The 22,924-nt window shown below is 41.0% G+C and overlaps 2 protein-coding genes across 2 annotated transcripts; both read left to right on the top strand.

Moving 5' to 3' along the window:
• Positions 1 to 4,973: 4,973 nt before the first annotated feature.
• LOC123191406 (senescence-specific cysteine protease SAG39-like) lies at positions 4,974 to 6,079 on the top strand. The gene is made up of 2 exons (XM_044604158.1): positions 4,974 to 5,409; positions 5,493 to 6,079. The coding sequence occupies exons 1-2, from the start codon at positions 4,974 to 4,976 to the stop codon at positions 6,077 to 6,079; spliced, it is 1,023 nt and encodes a 340-aa protein (XP_044460093.1).
• Positions 6,080 to 17,857: 11,778 nt separating this feature from the next.
• Positions 17,858 to 18,963, top strand: LOC123191407 (senescence-specific cysteine protease SAG39-like). The gene is made up of 2 exons (XM_044604159.1): positions 17,858 to 18,293; positions 18,377 to 18,963. Exons 1-2 carry the CDS (start codon positions 17,858 to 17,860, stop codon positions 18,961 to 18,963), a joined length of 1,023 nt encoding a protein of 340 aa, XP_044460094.1.
• Positions 18,964 to 22,924: the final 3,961 nt, after the last annotated feature.

Here is a 22,924-nt window from a genome sequence, read left to right on the forward strand (position 1 = left end):
CTCGACTGCCTGCTTCTGCGAGGACGATCTTCACTTGTGGGGCATCGCACATCAATACCGTGTTATGCATGTAGGTGTTGGATCACAGAAAGTGGTGGAGACATCAAATGATAACTTGGATTTGGTGGTGCTTCTCAAGCATAGTCTCGAGCTCTAGGTGCAAACTCGAGGTCTGGCTTTATTAGTTATATTTGGCACTGGCGATGTTTCTTGTGTCATTTCCTTGTTAAAGGAATTGTTCAGATTTGTTTGGACTTGTTCTTGAGGGTGAAAACTCATGATTTGGCCTTCGATTGTTGGATCCAGCATGGCGACGCTTCAGCGTCGTTCCCTTTCTCAAGGTGTTGTTGAAGAATCTATTTTGTTGTGCTAGTGATGTTAAGAGATGTTCGATGAGGATATTGTTGCCAGTGTAATTTTTTATCATTTTTTATCACTTCAGATATTTGTTTCTTTTTACTCCATCAGGACATAACTTCGGTCTTGTTTGACTTTGTTAGTTGCCGGTGTCATTTTTCTGTGTGTATGTTGGTGCTCATTGTTTTTGTGTCTCCATGATACTCAATTTAGAGTGAATAAAAATCCACCCTTTTTCTAGGAAAAACTTCTAGTCCATCCATTCACAATTATAAAATGTTCTAAAAAAGTTGAATTTGATGCATATAGACATGTTTTAGTGTGTTTGTTCACTGATTTTAGTTCGTATGTAGTCCCACATTGAAATATACAAAACATCTTATATTTGTGAACGGAGGGAGTAAAATATACAAAAATACACTGACAAAAATCTAATGTGAGTTATGCTATTACAGGTGTGGAAGGAGCAATTCCAAAATGAAACGGAAAAACAAAGAGAAAATAACTATGTATCGTAATTAGAAATTAGGGACTCCTTTTTCTGGACCAAAGGTCTCCAACTAGAAATTTATTGCTAAAGTTTATGTAAGATGCTTCAAAAATAATCGAACATCAGCAAAAGTTTGAAACATTATTCGAGGAAAAAATGAAAAGAAAAAAATAGAACGTGTGGTAGGCACATGTTGATGACTAGATAATGAAGGATGAATCAATATGTAAAGAAGGATTTGAGCAAAAACGGCTCGGATAGGCTGTTCATTCCCCATTTGGGTATTATGTAAAGTAGGATCCTGGTATTCACAGGTTGAACGTTTAGTCCAAAAAAGGAAAGAAATTCAGTGCAGATACAATAAGAATGTTATGCATATCACTTCTCCTTTAGAATTTTGTCTACGTTGAAGTGTTAGAGATCTCTCTTTTATTATAATACTACCTAACCAAATGATATAAACTGAGACATCTACGTGGTTGGTTTCATCACGGATTGACTTGCATGACCAAGAATTATTAATTCTAACGGTTATCACTTAAGCTAAGCAAACACGTCCTCCCCTAATTACATTTGTACATATTTTTTGCAAATGTGCACTGATGAACTAAACATCGTCGTACAGAAAAATTCTCCTTAGTGTTTGCTTGACCATAGGTCAAATTATCCGTCCGGTACTTGTATATGAAAATAAGTTTCCTCTTCCTTCATGTTCAACTAATGGATTTTATCAAGCTTGACTAAATAGTAGTAAAACCGAGATGAGAGCCAAGACAAGCAGAGGGGATAGCCGGTAAGAGGCTCTCATAGCACATATGCAATAGTAGACTACATATTGTTCATAAATTTGCGGCTTCAGGAAAATTCAAACTTCAGCAAACCGAGGAAAGAAATTACTATGCATGCTCAGGAAGTTTAGGGAGACACTGACTGAGTAATGTCAATGTACTGCCCAAACACACTGATGTGAATTTTCTTTATTGATTTTAATATGTCCCACTTCAAATAATGTAATTCAGGTAAGTTAGGAAAGGAAACATAGTATATTGAAAACATGTGATGTATATATGGTTTTGCGCTAAAATTAGCAAGCGCTTAAAGTAGGAAGCGTCGATGAATGCGACCACACAAATTAACTTCGTTTTAAGCAGCCAACGCATCTCTTTAGGACCATCTCTAATAACAATTTGACAAGTTTAGTATCAGAACTGTATTTGAGAAGGACCCAATAGATAGTTGCATTTTGAGGGTTTATAAAATGAGTATGTTGAGCGGGCTACTGTTTTCCGATGCTACATTGAGGTCACACATGGAAGGTTCATTTTAATGCCAATGCTTTTTCAATCAACTTGTGTGCATGATAAAGTTTGAACGAACTTCTGTCCTATTGTTATACATTATGTTTATGTACTCTAACAATGAGGAAGGAGGCGTGATCTGTATTTTGTAGGAGGTAAGGCACATGCTCAACTAATCATCACGGACTCAGGTACAGTAGTTTGGTGAATATAATCACTGCAAGTTATGGCTTCTCTCTTATATATAAAGCAGGAGGAGAGGGGCAATGAAGTGAAGCGTGCTATTGAATATGACAGAATTCAACTTGGTTGAAATGAAGTAATAAGCCTATAAAATACTCCCTCCATTCCAAAATATAGTGTGCCCGCGCTTCCCGAGGTCCAGCTTTGACCATAAATTTAACCAACAAGACCAACTGCGGTGGGAGAAAAAATTATATAATTGAAAACTTCTTTCGAATACGAATTCACTAATATAATTTTTGTTGTCGCCGCAATCGGTCGTGGTAGTTAAATTTGCAGTCAAAATTGAAGCACGTGGATAGAGGAAGCACTACATTGTGGAATGGATGGAGTATTCAGTGGATCACCTCCTTGCTAGATATTATAGGTTATTTACTCTTAGCGCATGTTTGTGAAACCTGACGGTCAATATATCACAGAAGTAGGATTGGGAGGTGTTGGGAAAAGTAGGAAAACGTGGAGCATCTGTGCAGCTATCCAGTGAATAAACATGCATGGTTACTTCCAACCAACTCACGGGCCTCTGCTTTATGTTAAGCCTTTATCTCTTCCCATAGCGCTTGACCATCCTCCTTCTTACCCCACGATCCACTCAGCTGTCCCATCCTGTGATAGAGATATGGAGTAATCTCATCTTGTAAGAGATTCATGGGACCAGAAGGGTAAGCGCTCCGACTACACAGGGAGAGGACACATTCCATCCATTTGGATCCCGCATTGGCACTAGTGTACGAGCTTGAAGTGTCCGGATCCGGTGACACCGACAGTTCCAAAGCTGGGGAACAACCGGATGCACTTGTGGAGCTCATGATTGGAAATATCAATCAGCGGCCAGTTTGGGGATCAGCGTTGGATGGTCATTTTAATTATGTTTGTGGCCACACGAATGTAAGCATGCTTCCCTATGGAGTCATTTTAATTATCTAATATGTGCGAATGTAAGCATGTTTCCCTATGGAGTCATTTTCTTCGTCGCTTCTCTTCGTGAATACTGTAGTAAATTAGCGCCCTTCGATCAATATTCCAGAAATGCACCCCTCAGACACCCAATAGCGGGGACCTTATCATTTCGGGCTGCCTTTCACAGTCTTGATGTGGGTTACATAAATGTACTCCCTCGTGCCTGAGAAGCACCGTATAACGACCGGGATGATACCATAGTTTGTGTGCCACCTGTCGTACACAAGCGGCTGGCTTGCTGGCATGAAGCGATCCCGCTGTGCTGGTTGTTCTGAACATACGGGGCAGCCGCAGTAGCGCCTATTTTTTGCTGCGACGATCAAGTCCAACCTGTTTCATTTTTTTTAACTTTTATCTTGTACTTTGCGGTGGTAACATGAGTTCAATTAAAGTGCATGCTTTGTTTCGTTTCAGTATGGATCAAGTTTGGCATGACCACTTATTTAACCGAGCAAAAAAATGAGACCAACCAAGGGATAACCCTCGTTAGCATTTTTTTTATAGGAGAAACTCCATGAGCACCGCGTGTTCGAGTCTCGGGGCTCAGCCAACGGGTCGATGCCCCGTCCTCTTAATTAACCGAGCACAATGTGGATTATATGGGTTACTTATTTTATGGTGATACCAGCAGACCTTACAGTGTAGAGATAAAGTGTTCCAGGTTAAAAAAATGTTGCAAGTAACACTACCGAACTAAATGGGATTGCCTTTAAATTTCACCGGTTCCTAGTTGAATAAAAGTCCATATCTATGTTGTTTTATACGAGTGCAGCGTTCCTGTGCCCAGACTCATTTGCATCTGGTCAGTAAAAAAACAAACAAACACTAGACAAATTCCAAAAAAAATTGTGTGGTAGATAATTTGATGCGTGAGTTTCGCTCCAATTTTTAAATCATTTGAACATCTCAGGAACTCTCAGAAAAAAAGACAAATCGGGTCGGAACAGTGTGTGAACAGTAAACATTTTTACATACCCTGAATTTGTCCTTTTTTGCCGAGAGCTGCTCAGATGTCCAAATGATTTGAAAATTGATGCGAACCTCACGCATCAAATTATCTTCTACACACAAAAATTGGAATTTTTTGAATTTTTCAAGTATTTGTTTTGATATTTTTTTGTCAGGGCGGGTTAACGGTACGTATCAAAGCAGTTACTTGATTCTTTTGTACAAACTGGTGTCACGTCCACGGTACTCTTCTGAAAATTTATTTTCATGGACACGGTTCTTCTTTCTTTCAATAAATCTCTCAAGCAGGGATCACTGTCAGTCAGATGTACACCCCGACATAAACAAGCAGGAGTTGCTATCAGATGTACACCAAGCGTACTTCTTTGTTCTGCCGTATCATTTTTATACAATGTGGCCGTCCAATCAGATGTGTGCGTCATTTTTATACCACTAGCCGGCCACCATAATCCACGGCAACGCACAAGCCCTTTTCCACAAAATAACTTCGTACAAACACGTACCGTATCTCTCAGTCTCCTATTTTTAATACGTACTTGACACTATATATACCACCAAGTGCCATCCAACAAACCAGACCAAAGTACAGACACTTGCCATCCTAGGTTGCCTCTGCCGCTACAGTACTGTCATTGCAGTTCGGTACCTAACCGAAGATGGCCATCCACAAGGCTTTGCTTCTTGCCATCCTCGGTTGCATCTGCCTCTGTGGTACAGTCATTGCAGCTCGTGAGCTGAATGATGACTTGTTGATGGTGGCGAAGCATGAGAACTGGATGGCTCAGTATGGCCGTGTGTACAAGGACACCACTGAGAAGGCACGTCGGTTCGAGGTTTTCAAAGGCAACGTCGAGTTCATTGAAACATTCAATGCCCAAAATCACAAGTTCTGGCTTGGCGTCAACCAATTTGCTGATGTCACAAATGATGAGTTCAAGACAACCAACACAAACAAGGGATTCAAAGCAAACTCCATGAGAGTTCTTTCTTCTGGATTCAGGTATGAGAATTTGAGTTTGGATGCCCTTCCAGCAACGATGGACTGGAGGGCCAAGGGAGCCGTCACTCCTGTCAAGGATCAAGGCCAGTGTGGTAAGTAAAAAAACATTGTGATGCACGGCATATATGTGTTAATATTTTGTTGGATAACACTATAACAACAAAATTATTTCTAGGCTGCTGTTGGGCATTTTCTTCTGTTGCCGCGACAGAGGGCATTGTAAAACTGAAAACCGGGAAGTTGATCTCACTGTCGGAGCAGGAGTTGGTTGACTGTGATGTTCATGGTCAAGATCAAGGCTGCGAGGGAGGACTCATGGATGATGCCTTCAAATTCATTATCAAGAATGGAGGCCTTACTATGGAGTCAAGCTACCCATATACTGCAGCTGATGGCAAGTGCAAGGCTGGATCCAACAGTGCCGCAACCATCACCGGCTTTGAGGATGTGCCTGCCAATAACGAGGGTGCCCTTATGAAGGCGGTGGCAAACCAACCAGTGTCTGTAGCTGTGGACGGAGGAGACATGACGTTCCAATTCTACTCTGGTGGGGTGATGACTGGGTCCTGCGGCACTGACTTGGACCATGGAATTGCAGCCATTGGATATGGAAAGACTAGTGATGGCACGAGCTATTGGTTGATGAAGAATTCATGGGGCACAACTTGGGGCGAAGATGGGTACTTGAGAATGGAGAAAGACATTGCAGACAAGAAGGGCATGTGTGGTCTTGCCATGGAGCCTTCTTACCCAACAAAATAGGAAGATAGCCAAATGCGACCTAATCATGCATATGCACAGTTCTCAAACAACTAAGGTCCCCATATCCTATGTATAGTTCATATGTGCCCGTAAATTGTGTACGAAGATGTATCTTATGTACATACATTGCTATACTTTGTAAAGTAATACTATGTATGATATATTGTATGAGAAAATTGGATTAAGAATTATGATATATATTCCATGAAGCTTTCAAAATGTCTAAAACATTTGACTATGTTAAGAGTAAACTCAAAAGGTTATTTTCGTATATATGGTTTTTATATAGTGTCATTTGGTATTTATAGGAATGTGTCATTGGACAACGCCCGAGTGTTACTAAATCTTACAAAAGGGAATAAATGGAGTATATGTTGGGGAAAAGAAATTTTGTCATTGGTGCACTGTGTATTTCTCAACCGTGATATTTTTAGTGTATTATCTCATGTCAAGTTACTGTATGAGCGTGTTCTCTACATCTTACACAACAAGATAAAATCCTAACTCTCCACGACATAGATCAACAGGAGTATGAGTTATAGTCAATTCAGCTATCGCCATAAACCCGATTCTTATAAAGGCGACCTATACAAGGAGCTTTAACTTCGTACCCGACTTCTGATGAGATTCTATTCTATAGTAAAGAGGAAGAATACTCCTCTATCAACACATGTACGTTGAATCAGCCAATCATTGATGAATTAAACAGTTTCACTACAGACAATCCTGGATAACTGGATCTAAATTGAACTCCATAAATACTTGGATGCAACTCTTTCGTATCTGAACTCCCACCTTCATGCATTGCCACATTTGCCTTCTTCATCCACTTTGCAACATTTGTACGACACTTCTCATTTTTTTCTCCTCATATATCAACATCAAGATGCAGCTCTCACCCCCCCCCTCCTCAATGCATGGGCCACATCCGCATTTGATCTCACATGCGCTCTCCACAGACATTGATGTGATTGGATGGTTGGTGGACCGTGGCATTGCGACCATTGGCATGCTATCAACCATTACTTCTGTCGCTAAAATTTCATCCACAGCGCATCATGGAACAACATGCAAGTTAAAAGTGCAATATAAAACCCCTCATAAAATTTATATTTGTAGCAAAAAAATACAAAATTTCTCATATGATGCCTATGGTCATATGCGCCAGCGCCAACACCCCAAGTGGTGGACACCAAGGCATGATTATCCCTTCTTCCATCGGTCACGGAATTATTCAAGATACTAGCACAATGCCCCGGGGCTTAAGAGATTGTCCACAGATGTCATGTCTTGTGGCTGTTATGTGATTCGTGATTAAAAAGACAGAGAAAATATAGCGAAAGCTCATCCATCATTCGGTTGATAATCTAAGCGGTCATAGTGCGTATTTTGCAAGATAAATAGTGTTATAACATTTTGAATTGCAATTATAAGCACATAGAAAAAGATCTTTATTTATTTATTTGTATGGTCCCATATGTGGATAGAAAATATAACGAAAGCTCATTACTGGTCTCACATGTGGATAGAAATGCATTTATTTATTAGACTCACATATGAATTCATCGCCAGCTTCAACATTTATAACTGCCTAGAAAAGATCTTTTGTGCCTCACTAACTCACAACCGAGAGAAAAGGCTTTGCCAGATTGCAGAGCCCATTTCCAAGCTCGGCAAGGTCGCCGGCATCAAGGTTGTAGACCGTCCATAGGCGTTGTTGTCGAGGAAGAAGGCCGGGCACCGTCGGGCAATGGTCTTGGTGCACCATCTTGACACCATGTAGTTGGCCTCTGTGGTTCAAGGTCGCAGAAGGAGTTGACAAGAATGTATCATGTGGCGCGACAAGGATGGGGCGGAGCAGCGAAGGTCTTGGTACGCCAGGTGCCGGCCTAACTGGAGCATTGGGTTCGTTGTGCCTGCTGTCTGATAGACTCGTGCATCTCCCAGATGACGACCAACCCGTTCAGGTGCTCGTGTACGACTCACAGAAGCAAAAGTTGAAAACAAACCTTGAACTTGTAGAGAAATCTAAATCGATCCTGAACTTTCACTCCCGGAAATCAACACATCGAACTATCCGGTCCGGTATATTTTGAACCTTGAGAGAGTTCCAAACAAGGATTGTCGACATGGCATGTTGAATCCCGGAATTGCTGACTGCGGTCGCAACTGGGCCGGCCCAATAGACGTGTTTTTTTCGTAACCTGTTTGTTCATATTCCTCTAGAGTTTCATATATGAACGCTCATGTCGTTCTTATATACGACGTGCGATATATAATAACTACCAGCCTTCAGGGCGATTGGCTAGGTGCGATCAAGCTCACTGATGGCCTGCTAATATTTTTTGTCTCTTCCTGTAGAAGGGATTGTGTGCATCGATATTCTCATTGATCGTGCACTAGGCACATATATAGGTACAAGGGTGCGACGCTACCTCTTTTAGCACTGCGTTCGTTTTCCCCGAAGAAGAAGGGATAATGCAGCAAAGTAGCGTAAGTATTTCCCTCAGTTTTTGAGAACCAAGGTATCAATCCAGTAGGAGGCTACGCGCGAGTCCCTCGCACCTGCACAAAACAAATAAATCCTCGCAACTAATGCAAATAGGGGTTGTCAATCCCTATAGGGCCACTTACGAGAGTGAGATCTGATAGATATGATAAGATAATATTTTTGGTATTTTATGATAAAAGATGCAAAGTAAAATAAAGGCAAAGTAAATAACTAAGTAATAGGAGACTGAATGATAATGATAGACCCGGGGGCCATAGGTTTCACTAGTGGCTTCTCTCGAGAACATAAGTATTCTACGGTGGGTGAACAAATTATTGTTGAGCAATTGACAGAATTGAGTATAGTTATGAGAATATCTAGGTATGATCATGTATATAGGCATCATCCGAGACAAGTAGGACCGACTCCTGCCTGCATCTACTACTATTACTCCACTCATCGACCGCTAGCCAGCATGCATCTAGAGTATTAAGTAAAAATTGAAGTAACGCCTTAAGCAAGATGACATGATGTAGAGGGATAAACTCATGCAATATGAAGAAAACCCCATCTTGTTATCCTCGATGGCAACAATACAATACGTGCCTTGCTGCCCTTACTGTCACCGGGAAAGGACACCGCAAGATTGAACCCAAAGCTAAGCACTTCTCCCATTGCAAGAAAGATCAATATAGTAGGCCAAACCAAATTGATAATCGAAGAGGACTTGCAAAGATAACCAATCATACATAAAAGAATTCAGATAGATTCAAATATTATTCATAGATAGAATCGATCATAAACCCACAATTCATCGGTCTCAACAAACACACCGCAAAAAGAAGATACATCGAATAGATCTCCACAAGAGAGGGGGAGAACATTGTATTGAGATCCAAAAGAGAGAAGAAGACATCTAGCTACTAACTATGGACCCGTAGGTCTGAAGTAACTACTCACACTTCATCGGAGAGGCTATGGTGTTGATGTAGAAGCCCTCCGTGATCGATGCCCCCTACGGCGGAGCTCCGGAATAGGCCCCAAGATGGGATCTCGTGGATACAGAAAGTTATGGCGGTGGAATTAGGGTTTTGGCTCCGTATCTGATCGTTTGGGGGTACGATATATATATATATATATATTATATATATATATATATATATATATATATTATGTATATATATATTGAGGAAGAAGTATGTCGGGTGGAGCAACAGGGGCCCACGAGGTGGGGGGCGCGCCTGGTAGGTTAGGGCGCTTCCCCCTACCTGTGGCCTCCTGTTACTTGCCTTGACATAGGGTCCAAGGTCTCCTGAGTTTATTCGATGAAAAAATCACGTTCCCGAAGGTGTCATTCCGTTTGGACTCCGTTTGATATTCCTTTTCTTCGAAACCCTAAAACAGGCAAAAAATAGCAATTCTGGGTTGGGCCTCCGGTTAATAGGTTATTCCCGAAAATAAGAGTGCTCCACGATACCACATAATGGAACTCAGTTGTAAGGATTTATAGAAATAGAAGAAGAAAGTTGTCAATATTCAATATTTGTATCTAGCTCGAGAAGGCCAACAAATTGCTCATGTTTTAGAAATCGGTTGTCATGTAAGTCAGGGAAGTAGGATAGGGAGGTGTTAGGAAATGTGTGAAAACAATTCCCATATTGTTGATGCTGGCAGAAGACATGGGGATGCATTGACATCGGCAATCAAAAGAAATTTCCTATGTAATCAACCTCTAGAATTGCACGAGCAACACCTGGTCCATGACATGAGTAAGACCAAATGATCCCATGAAGAAATTACCATACAAAACAGCCAAAAGTTGCGCCCTCTACTTGGAAGCCAGCCAGCGGTATTACTCACATGACTTCTATCTGGCCAGTTGTATCCCATAAATGCTTCCCAATCTTCTCACCCATCTCCTGCTCATCCATGCCAAAGCGCAGCTCCTCTCTCCAGCTTTGTGCCCGGATTGTTGTGACGCTGGTTGGATGGTGGAAGGGATACTGCTGCAAGCCTGCAATAAGCACACCTAGATACTATCCCATCGCTAGTTGCTCTGTTCACTGTTTGTTTATATGTTATCTCCACTACTTAGGTCCTGAATTCCGACCACTATTATTGCAACCATATATAGAATTAGCACATGTTTCAATTTTTTTGGTTTAACAGGAAGTCACTTTAATTATTTTTTGTTTTATTTTTTAATCGTGGATTTCTTTTGTATGTGAGTTCTAGAGCATCCTATATGGAATTGACAGGTTGAAATGTTGGTGGTTATATGCCATCATGTGTACTCTTGAAATTCAAGATATAGCTAGATGTTCATTATTTATGTATATGATTTCATACATTTTTATATGTCTAATCAGATAAAACAGAGAACTTTCTCTATCTAATAAAGTAGACCAGATTACACAACACAAGCTTGAAGTTGCATAAAAAATGTGTGCAGCGTGTGTTGCAATTCTGAACTTAAAATTGCTCGTAATTCTGGTAGATAAAGAATCTTTAATTCAACTTGACCACTTTGTAATAAAAAATGATTTACGTAGAAATAAATACCATTAAAATAAATGGCAATTGCCACATTTTTTCTACATACATATAGGTTTTTGGTTTTGTTGGAACTATCTTCCTAAAATTGACCAAAAGAACACTGGTGTATTTTCATCAAGCTCTGCCCTGTCGAAGGAAAGTTCTGTTTTTTAGTAGGATTTTTTTTCTTCGACACAAATTTGGATCCTTGACAAGTATGAGATTTTTAATTCTAGTGGAATCCATTAGAAATCAGGCACATCATATCAGACCGCTAATAATTGCTTGCTCTTTATATCAATAGCCTTTGCTTACCTATTTTCATATTTAATTCATTTGCCTGCTCAAAAACATAACTATTAGTTTATCGTGATTAATATCATTATAAAATGTGGATTGCTAATTAAAATACCTAAATTGTTGCTTGCTTATTTCATTATCCGATATCTTTTTGGAAGTGTTCATTTTTTTACTATTGAGATAGCATTGTGCCCTCGATTTGTTGTGAAACAAAGATATGGATAGTTAGATCGATAAGGTATGGCCTAGATTACTAGTCCACATTACATCCGCATCTAATGAGAAAATATGTACGATAACTACTATGTAGTTCGTAAGAATCGTGGTCAAGTTGATCGAGTCTCGGTAGAGTGGTTTGGTGCGCGTGGTCACGAGTAAGTGTTATACTTATAAAGTAGAATTAGAGGGGCATCGATGTGAAGAAGAGTGCACAAGGATACAACGGAGCTGAACTCAGTTGTAAGGATATATATGAATTAAAGAAGAAAACTGAAAGTATAATCTATGGATGGTAGTTTAAAACTGAGAGTCATTTACTTAACCACTTACTATGCACCCTTCAAAGTTAACATAAAATTTTCGTTGGTGATGCATAGTGTATGAAAGCATTTATATATCTAATTAGGTAAGTGGAGAACTTTTTATTTCGAATTAAGAGGACCAAATTACATGACACAAGCTTGAAGCCGCACAAAAAATTATGTACAAAGCATGACGATTATGAACCTAAAATTGCATGCAATTTGAAATGTGCACCTACTCGGGTTTCTTCAGAAAAATTCTTTCACAACTGAATCATTCACTTTATGTCAATAAGGAAGTAAGTGTTATATTTGTAAAGCAGAATGGGAGGGGCAGTGCTGTGAAGAAGAGTGCAAATAAAGTAAGTGCTTTATTAACTCAAAATGTCGCATTAAGAGGATGCGGAGCATAACGAGCAAGAGAGGGGGTGGGAGGCACTGCAGTGGCGGTCTGTGATAATCAATATTCAGAGTGACATGTGAAGTGTGTGGTTGTGTTGTGCGTGAACCAGTGCATGTGCCATGGGTGAGTGTGTTGTGTTGTCCGACGTGCGTGGGCTTGCTGTTTTCTGCGTGGGTGTGCTATATGTGCGCTTGATCACATTGTGCGTGCGCCATCAGTTGTCGATGATGTGTGTAGGTGTTAACACGGGAGGGGCCAGAGGGCACGGGGGAGATCATAACTGATTAGGATGGTGTAGACAGCTGGAGGCTCGGAGGGAAACAAAAGAAGGTGCATCAACATAAAGGAGGCGTCCACCTTCGATGTTGAGACCGTGGAGTCCATTGGTGAGAATGGCGGTGATCACTTGGGCGAGGATGGTGAGAGACTACTGTAGCATCACGACTTGGGATTTGATGGCGTCTTATAATTCCTCCTTAAATCTCATTTGCAATGTGCAATGGCGACCTTCACAGTTCGGAGCTCTTAGTGGCGGCCGGCCTTCGACGTAGGCTCGTAGCTCGACTGCCTGCTTCTGGCGAGGCGATCTTCCACTTGTGGGGCATCGCACATCAATACCGTGTTATGCATGTAGCTGTTAGGATCACGGAAAGTGGTGGAGACATCAAATGATAACTTGGATTTGGTGGTGCTTCTCAAGCATAGTCTCGAGCTCTAGGTGAAACTCGAAGTCTGGCTTTATTAGTTATATTGGCACTGGCGATGTTTCTTGTGTCATTTCCTTGTTAAAGGAATTGTTCAGATTTGTTTGGACATGTTCTTGAGGGTGAAAACTCATGATTTGGCCTTCGATTGTTGGATCCAGCATGGCGACGCTTCAGCGCGTCCCTTTCTCGAGGTGTTGTTTTGAAGATCTTTTTTGTTGTGCTAGTGATGTTAAGAGATGTTCGGTGAGGATATTGTTGCCAGTGTAGTTTTTTATCATTTTTTATCACTTCAGATATTTGTTTCTTTTTACTCCACCAGGGCATAACTTCGGTCTGTTTGACTTTGTTAGTTGCCGGTGTCATTTTTCTGTGTGTATGTTGGTGCTCATTGTTTTTGTGTCTCCATGATACTCAATTTAGAGTGAATAAAAATCCACCCTTTGTCTAGGAAAAACTTCTAGTCCATCCATTCACAATTATAAAATGTTCTAAAAAAGTTGAATTTGATGCATATAGACATGTTTTAGTGTGTTTGTTCACTGATTTTAGTTCTTATGTAGTCCCACATTGAAATATACAAAACATCTTATATTTGTGAACGGAGGGAGTAAAATATACAAAAATACACTGACAAAAATCTAATGTGAGTTATGCTATTACAGGTGTTGAAGGAGCAATTCCAAAATGAAACAGAAAAACAAAGAGAAAATAACAATGTATCGTAATTAGAAATTAGGGACTCCTTTTTCTGGACCAAAGGTCTCCAACTAGAAATTTATTGCTAAAGTTTATGTAAGGTGCTTCAAAAATAATCGAACATCAGCAAAAGTTGAAACATTATTCGAGGAAAAAATGAAAAGAAAAAAATAGCACGTGTGGTAGGCACAGGTTGATGACTAGATAATGAAGGATGAATCAATATGTAAAGAAGGATTTGAGCAAAAACGGCTCGGATAGGCTGTTCATTCCCCGTTTGGGTATTATGTAAAGTAGGATCCTGGTATTCACAGGTTGAACATTAGTCCAAAAAAGGAAACAAACTCAGTGCAGATACAATAAGAATGTTATGCATATCACTTCTCCTTTAGAATTTTGTCTACGTTGAAGTGTTAGAGATCTCTCTTTTATTATAATACTACCTAACCAAATGATATAAACTGAGACTTCTACGTGGTTGGTTTCATCATGGATTGACTTGCATGACCAAGAATTATTAATTCTAACGGTTATCACTTAAGCTAAGCAAACACATCCTCCCCTAATTACATTTGTACATATTTTTTGCGCATGTGCACTGATGAACTAAACATCGTCGTACAGAAAAATTCTCCTTAGTGTTTGCTTGACCATAGGTCAAATTATCCGTCCGGTACTTGTATATGAAAATAAGTTTCCTCTTCCTTCATGTTCAACTGATGGATTTTATGAAGCTTGACTAAATAGTAGTAAAACTGAGATGAGAGCCAAGACAAGCAGAGGGGATAGCCGGTAAGAGGCTCTCATAGCACATATGCAATAGTAGACTACATATTGTTCATAAATTTGCGGCTTCAGGAAAATTCAAACTTCAGCAAACCGAGGAAAGAAATCACTATGCATGCTCAGGAAGTTTAGGGAGACACTGACTGAGTAATGTCAATGTACTGCCCAAACACACTGATGTGAATTTTCCTTATTGATTTTAATATGTCCCACTTCAAATAATGTAATTCAGGTAAGTTAGGAAAGGAAACATAGTATATTGAAAACATGTGATGTATATATGGTTTTGCGCTAAAATTAGCAAGCGCTTAAAGTAGGAAGCGTCGATGAATGCGACCACACAAATTAACTTCGTTTTAAGCAGCCAACACATCTCTTTAGGACCATCTCTAATAACAATTTGACAAGTTTAGTATCAGAACTGTATTTGAGAAGGACCCAATAGATAGTTGCATTTTGAGGGTTTATAAAATGAGTATGTTGAGCGGGCTACTGTTTTCCGATGCTACATTGAGGTCACACATGGAAGGTTCATTTTAATGCCAATGCTTTTTCAATCAACTTGTGTGCATGATAAAGTTTGAACGAACTTCTGTCCTATTGTTATACATTATGTTTATGTACTCTAACAATGAGGAAGGAGGCGTGATCTGTATTTTGTAGGAGGTAAGGCACATGCTGAACTAATCATCACGGACTCAGCTACAGTAGTTTGGTGAATATAATCACTGCAAGTTATGGCTTCTCTCTTATATATAAAGCAGGAGGAGAGGGGCAATGAAGTGAAGCGTGCTATTGAATATGACAGAATTCAACTTGGTTGAAATGAAGTAATAAGCCTATAAAATACTCCCTCCATTCCAAAATATAGTGCGCCCGCGCTTCCCGAGGTCCAACTTTGACCATAAATTTAACCAACAAGACCAACTGCGGTGGGAGAAAAAATTATATAATTGAAAACTTCTTTCGAATACGAATTCACTAATATAATTTTTGTTGTCGCCGCAATCGGTCGTGGTAGTTAAATTTGCGGTCAAAATTGAAGCACGTGGATAGAGGAAGCACTACATTGTGGAATGGAGGAAGTATTCAGTGGATCACCTCCTTGCTAGATATTATAGGTTATTTATCTTAGCGCATGTTTGTGAAACCTGACGGTCAATATATCACAGAAGTAGGATTGGGAGGTGTTGGGAAAAGTAGGAAAACGTGGAGCATCTGTGCAGCTATCCAGTGAATAAACATGCATGGTTACTTCCAACCAACTCACGGGCCTCTGCTTTATGTTAAGCCTTTATCTCTTCCCATAGCGCTTGACCATCCTCCTTCTTACCCCACGATCCACTCAGCTGTCCCATCCTGTGATAGAGATATGGAGTAATCTCATCTTGTAAGAGATTCATGGGACCAGAAGGGTAAGCGCTCCGACTACACAGGGAGAGGACACATTCCATCCATTTGGATCCCGCATTGGCACTAGTGTACGAGCTTGAAGTGTCTGGATCCGGTGACACCGACAGTTCCAAAGCTGGGGAACAACCGGATGCACTTGTGGAGCTCATGATTGGAGATATCAATCAGCGGCCAGTTTGGGGATCAGCGTTGGATGGTGCGATCTTTATGTTAATGGACACACGAATGTAAGCATGCTTCCCTATGGAGTCATTTTAATTATCTAATATGTGCGAATGTAAGCATGTTTCCCTATGGAGTCATTTTCTTCGTCGCTTCTCTTCGTGAATACTGTAGTAAATTAGCGCCCTTCGATCAATATTCCAGAAATGCACCCCTCAGACACCCAATAGCGGGGACCTTATCATTTCGGGCTGCCTTTCACAGTCTTGATGTGGGTTACATAAACGTACTCCCTCGTGCCTGAGAAGCACCGTATAACGGCCGGGATGATACCATAGTTTGTGTGCCACCTGTCGTACACAAGCAGCTGGCTTGCTGGCATGAAGCGATCCCGCTGTGCTGGTTGTTCTGAACATACGGGGCAGCTGCAGTAGCGCCTATTTTTTGCTGCGACGATCAAGTCCAACCTGTTTCATTTTTTTTAACTTTTATCTTGTACTTTGCGGTGGTAACATGAGTTCAATTAAAGTGCATGCTTTGTTTCGTTTCAGTATGGATCAAGTTTGGCATGACCACTTATTTAACCGAGCAAAAAAATGAGACCAACCAAGGGATAACCCTCGTTAGCATTTTTTTATAGGAGAAACTCCATGAGCACCGCGCGTTCGAGTCGGGACTCGAACTCGGGGCTCAGCCAACGGGTCGATGCCCCGTCCTCTTAATTAACCGAGCACAATGTGGATTATATGGGTTACTTATTTTATGGTGATACCAGCAGACCTTACAGTGTAGAGATAAAGTGTTCCAGGTTAAAAAATTGTTGCAACTAACACTACCGAACTAAATGGGATTGCCTTTAAATTTCACCGGTTCCTAGTTGAATAAAAGTCCATTTCTATGTTGTTTTATACGAGTGCAGCGTTCCTGTGCCCAGACTCATTTGCATCTGGTCAGAAAAAAACAAACAAACACTAGACAAATTCCAAAAAAAATTGTGTGGTAGATAATTTGATGCGTGAGTTTCGCTCCAATTTTTAAATCATTTGAACATCTGAGGAACTCTCAGAAAAAAAGACAAATCGGGTCGGAACAGTGTGTGAACAGTAAAGATTTTTACAGACCCTGAATTTGTCTTTTTTGCCGACAGCTGCTCAGATGTCCAAATGATTTGAAAATTGATGCGAACCTCACGCATCAAATTATCTTCTACACACAAAAATTGGAATTTTTTGAATTTTTCAAGTATTTGTTTTGATTTTTTTGTCAGGGCGGGTTCACGGTACGTATCAAAGCAGTTACTTGATTCTTTTGTACAAACTGGTGTCACGTCCACGGTACTCTTCTGAATATTTATTTTCATGGACACGGTTCTTCTTTCTTTCAATAAATCTCTCAAGCAGGGATCACTGTCAGTCAGATGTACACCCCGACATAAACAAGCAGGAGTCGCTATCAGATGTACACCAAGCGTACTTCTTTGTTCTGCCGTATCATTTTTATACAATGTGGCCGGCCAATCAGATGTGCGCGTCATTTTTATACCACTAGCCGGCCACCATAATCCACGGCAACGCACAAGCCCTTTTCCACAAAATAACTTCGTACAAACACCGTATCTCTCAGTCTCCTATTTTTAATACGTACTTGACACTATATATACCACCAAGTGCCATCCAACAAACCAGACCAAAGTACAGACACTTGCCATCCTAGGTTGCCTCTGCCGCTGCAGTACTGTCATTGCAGTTCGGTACCTAACCGAAGATGGCCATCCACAAGGCTTTGCTTCTTGCCATCCTCGGTTGCATCTGCCTCTGTGGTACAGTCATTGCAGCTCGTGAGCTGAATGATGACTTGTTGATGGTGGCGAAGCATGAGAACTGGATGGCTCAGTATGGCCGTGTGTACAAGGACACCACTGAGAAGGCACGTCGGTTCGAGGTTTTCAAAGGCAACGTCGAGTTCATTGAAACATTCAATGCCCAGAATCACAAGTTCTGGCTTGGCGTCAACCAATTTGCTGATATCACAAATGATGAGTTCAAGACAACCAACACAAACAAGGGATTCAAAGCAAACTCCATGAGAGTTCTTTCTTCTGGATTCAGGTATGAGAATTTGAGTTTGGATGCCCTTCCAGCAACGATGGACTGGAGGGCCAAGGGAGCCGTCACTCCTGTCAAGGATCAAGGCCAGTGTGGTAAGTAAAAAAACATTGTGATGCACGGCATATATGTGTTAATATTTTGTTGGATAACACTATAACAACAAAATTATTTCTAGGCTGTTGTTGGGCATTTTCTGCTGTTGCCGCGACAGAGGGCATTGTAAAACTGAAAACCGGGAAGTTGATCTCACTGTCGGAGCAAGAGTTGGTTGACTGTGATGTTCATGGTCAAGATCAAGGCTGCGAGGGAGGACTCATGGATGATGCCTTCAAATTCATTATCAAGAATGGAGGCCTTACTATGGAGTCAAGCTACCCATATACTGCAGCTGACGGCAAGTGCAAGGCTGGATCCAACAGTGTCGCAACCATCACCGGCTTTGAGGATGTGCCTGCCAATAACGAGGGTGCCCTTATGAAGGCGGTGGCAAACCAACCAGTGTCTGTAGCTGTGGACGGAGGAGACATGACGTTCCAATTCTACTCTGGTGGGGTGATGACTGGGTCCTGCGGCACTGACTTGGACCATGGAATTGCAGCCATTGGATATGGAAAGACTAGTGATGGCACGAGCTATTGGTTGATGAAGAATTCATGGGGCACAACTTGGGGCGAAGATGGGTACTTGAGAATGGAGAAAGACATTGCAGACAAGAAGGGCATGTGTGGTCTTGCCATGGAGCCTTCTTACCCAACAAAATAGGAAGATAGCCAAATGCGACCTAATCATGCATATGCACAGTTCTCAAACAACTAAGGTCCCCATATCCTATGTATAGTTCATATGTGCCCGTAAATTGTGTACGAAGATGTATCTTATGTACATACATTGCTATACTTTGTAAAGTAATACTATGTATGATATATTGTATGAGAAAATTGGATTAAGAATTATGATATATATTCCATGAAGCTTTCAAATGTCTAAAACATTTGACTATGTTAAGAGTAAACTCAAAAGGTTATTTTCGTATATATGGTTTTTATATAGTGTCATTTGGTATTTATAGGAATGTGTCATTGGACAACGCCCGAGTGTTACTAAATCTTACAAAAGGGAATAAATGGAGTATATGTTGGGGAAAAGAAATTTTGTCATTGGTGCACTATGTATTTCTCAACCGTGATATTTTTTAGTGTATTATCTCATGTCAAGTTACTGTATGAGCGTGTTCTCTACATCTTACACAACAAGATAAAATCCTAACTCTCCACGACCATAGATCAACAGGAGTATGAGTTATAGTCAATTCAGCTATCGCCATAAACCCGATTCTTATAAAGGCGACCTATACAAGGAGCTTTAACTTCGTACCCGACTTCTGATGAGATTCTATTCTATAGTAAAGAGGAAGAATACTCCTCTATCAACACATGTACGTTGAATCAGCCAATCATTGATGAATTAAACAGTTTCACTACAAACAATCCTGGATAACTGGATCTAAATTGAACTCCATAAATACTTGGATGCAACCTTTTCGTATCTGAACTCCCTCCTTCATGCATTGCCACATTTGCCTTCTTCATCCACTTTGCAACATTTGTACGACACTTCTCATTTTTTTTCTCCTCATATATCAACATCAAGATGCAGCTCTCCACCCCCCCCCCTCCTCAATGCATGGGCCACATCCGCATGTTGATCTCACATGCGCTCTCCACAGACATTGATGTGATTGGCTGGTTGGTGGACCGTGGCATTGCGACCATTGGCATGCTATCAACCATTACTTCTGTCGCTAAATTTCATCCACAGCGCATCATGGAACAACATGCAAGTTAAAAGTGCAATATAAAACCCCTCATAAAATTTATATTTGTAGCAAAAAAATACAAAATCTCTCATATGATGCCTATGGTCATATGCGCCAGCGCCAACACCCCAAGTGGTGGACACCAAGGCATGATTGTCCCTTCTTCCATCGGTCACGGAATTATTCAGATACTAGCACAATGCCCCGGGGCTTAAGAGATTGTCCACAGATGTCATTGTCTTGTGGCTGTTATGTGATTCGTGATTAAAAAGACAGAGAAAATATAGCGAAAGCTCATCCATCATTCGTTGGATAATCTTAAGCGGTCATAGTGCGTATTTTGCAAGATAAATAGTGTATAACATTTTGAATTGCAATTATAAGCACATAGAAAAAGATCTTTATTTATTTATTTGTATGGTCCCATATGTGGATAGAAAATATAACGAAAGCTCATTACTGGTCTCACATGTGGATAGAAATGCATTTATTTATTAGACTCACATATGAATTCATCGCCAGCTACAACATTTATAACTGCCTAGAAAAGATCTTTTGTGCCTCACTAGACATCACAACCGAGAGAAAAGGCTTTGCCAGAATTGCAGAGCCCATTTCCAAGCTCGGCAAGGTCGCCGGCATCAAGGTTGTAGACCGTCCATAGGCGCTGTTGTCGAGGAAGAAGGCCGGCACCATCGGGCAATGGTCTTGGTGCACCATCTTGACACCATGTAGTTGGCCTCCTGTGGTTCAAGGTCGCAGAAGGAGTTGACAAGAATGTATCATGTGGCGCGACAAGGATGGGGCGGAGCAGCGGAGGTCTTGGTACGCCAGGTGCCGGCCTAACTGGAGCATTGGGTTCGTGTGCCTGCTGTCTGATAGACTCGTGCATCTCCCAGATGACGACCAACCCATTCAGGTGCTCGTGTACGACTCACAGAAGCAAAAGTTGAAAACAAACCTTGAACTTGTAGAAGAAATCTAAATCGACCATGAACTTTCACTCCCGGAAATCAACACATCGAACTATCCGGTCCCGGTATATTTTGAACCTTGAGAGAGTTTCCAAACAGGGATTGTCGACATGGCATGTTGAATCCCGGAATTGCTTACTGCGGTCGCAACTGGGCCGGCCCAATAGACGTGTTTTTTTCGTAACCTGTTTGTCATATTCCTCTAGAGTTTCATATATGAACGCTCATGTCCGTTCTTATATACGACGTGCGATATATAATAACTAGCAGCCTTCAGGGCGATTGGCTAGTTGCGATCAAGCTCACTGATGGCTGCTAATATTTTTTGTCTCTCCTGTAAAAGGGATTGTCTGCATCGATATTCTCATTGATCGTGCACTAGGCAGATATATAGGTACAAGGGGTGCGACGCTACCTCTTTTAGCACTGCGTTCGTTTTCCCCGAAGAAGAAGGGATAATGCAGCAAAGTAGCGTAAGTATTTCCCTCAGTTTTTGAGAACCAAGGTATCAATGCAGTAGGAGGCTACGCGCGAGTCCCTCGCACCTGCACAAAACAAATAAATCCTCGCAACCAATGCAAATAGGGGTTGTCAATCCCTATAGGGCCACTTTACGAGAGTGAGATCTGATAGATATGATAAGATAATATTTTTGGTATTTTTATGATAAAGATGCAAAGTAAAATAAAGGCAAAGTAAATAACTAAGTAGTAAGAGATTGATATGATAATGATAGACCCGGGGGCCATAGGTTTCACTAGTGGCTTCTCTCGAGAACATAAGTATTCTACGATGGGTGAACAAATTATTTTTGAGCAATTGACAGAATTGAGCAAAGTTATGAGAATATCTAGGTATGATCATGTATATAGGCATCACGTCCGAGACAAGTAGACCGACTCCTGCCTGCATCTACTACTATTACTCCACTCATCAACCGCTATCCAGCATGCATCTAGAGTATTAAGTAAAAAATAGAGTAATGCCTTAAGCAAGGTGACATGATGTAGAGGGATAAACTCATGCAATATGAAGAAAACCCCATCTTGTTATCCTCGATGGCAACAATACAATACGTGCCTTGCTTCCCTTACTGTCACCGGGAAAGGACACCGCAAGATTGAACCCAAAGCTAAGCACTTCTCCCATTGCAAGAAAGATCAATCTAGTAGGCCAAACCAAACTGATAATTCGAAGAGACTTGCAAAGATAACCAATCATACATAAAAGAATTCAGATAAGATTCAAATATTATTCATAGATAGAATTGATCATAAACCCACAATTCATCGGTCTCAACAAACACACCGCAAAAAGAAGATTACATCGAATAGATCTCCACAAGAGAGGGGGAGAACATTGTATTGAGATCCAAAAAGAGAGAAGAAGACATCTAGCTACTAACTATGGACCCGTAGGTCTGAAGTAAACTACTCACACTTCATCGGAGAGGCTATGGTGTTGATGTAGAAGCCCTCCGAGATCGATGCCCCCTACGGCGGAGCTCCGGAATAGGCCCCAAGATGGGATCTCGTGGATACAGAAAGTTACGGCGGTGGAATTAGGGCTTTGGCTCCGTATCTGATCGTTTGGGGGTACGTGGATATATATATATATATATATATATATATATATATATAGGAGGAAGAAGTATGTCGGTGGAGCAACAGGGGGCCCACGAGGGTGGGGGCGCACCTGGTATGGTAGGGCGCTCCCCCCTACCTCGTGGCCTCCTGTTACTTGCCTTGACGTAGGGTCCAAGTCTCCTGAGTTTATTCGATGAGAAAATCACGTTCCCGAAGGTGTCATTCCGTTTGGACTCCGTTTGATATTCCTTTTCTTCGAAACCCTAAAACAGGCAAAAAAACAGCAATTCTAGGGCTGGGCCTCCGGTTAATAGGTTAGTCCCGAAAATAATATAAAAGTGGATAAT

Source organism: Triticum aestivum, chromosome 2A (genome assembly GCF_018294505.1).
Source record: "Triticum aestivum cultivar Chinese Spring chromosome 2A, IWGSC CS RefSeq v2.1, whole genome shotgun sequence".
NCBI classification, from domain to species: domain Eukaryota; kingdom Viridiplantae; phylum Streptophyta; class Magnoliopsida; order Poales; family Poaceae; genus Triticum; species Triticum aestivum.

Coding starts and splice junctions, on each gene's coding strand:
- LOC123191407 (XM_044604159.1), top strand. CDS start 17,858: ATGGCCATCCACAAGGCTTTGCTTCTTGCCATCCTCGGTTGCATCTGC. Junction 18,294..18,376: donor CAAGGATCAAGGCCAGTGTG/GTAAGTAAAAAA, acceptor AATTATTTCTAG/GCTGTTGTTGGGCATTTTCT.
- LOC123191406 (XM_044604158.1), top strand. CDS start 4,974: ATGGCCATCCACAAGGCTTTGCTTCTTGCCATCCTCGGTTGCATCTGC. Junction 5,410..5,492: donor CAAGGATCAAGGCCAGTGTG/GTAAGTAAAAAA, acceptor AATTATTTCTAG/GCTGCTGTTGGGCATTTTCT.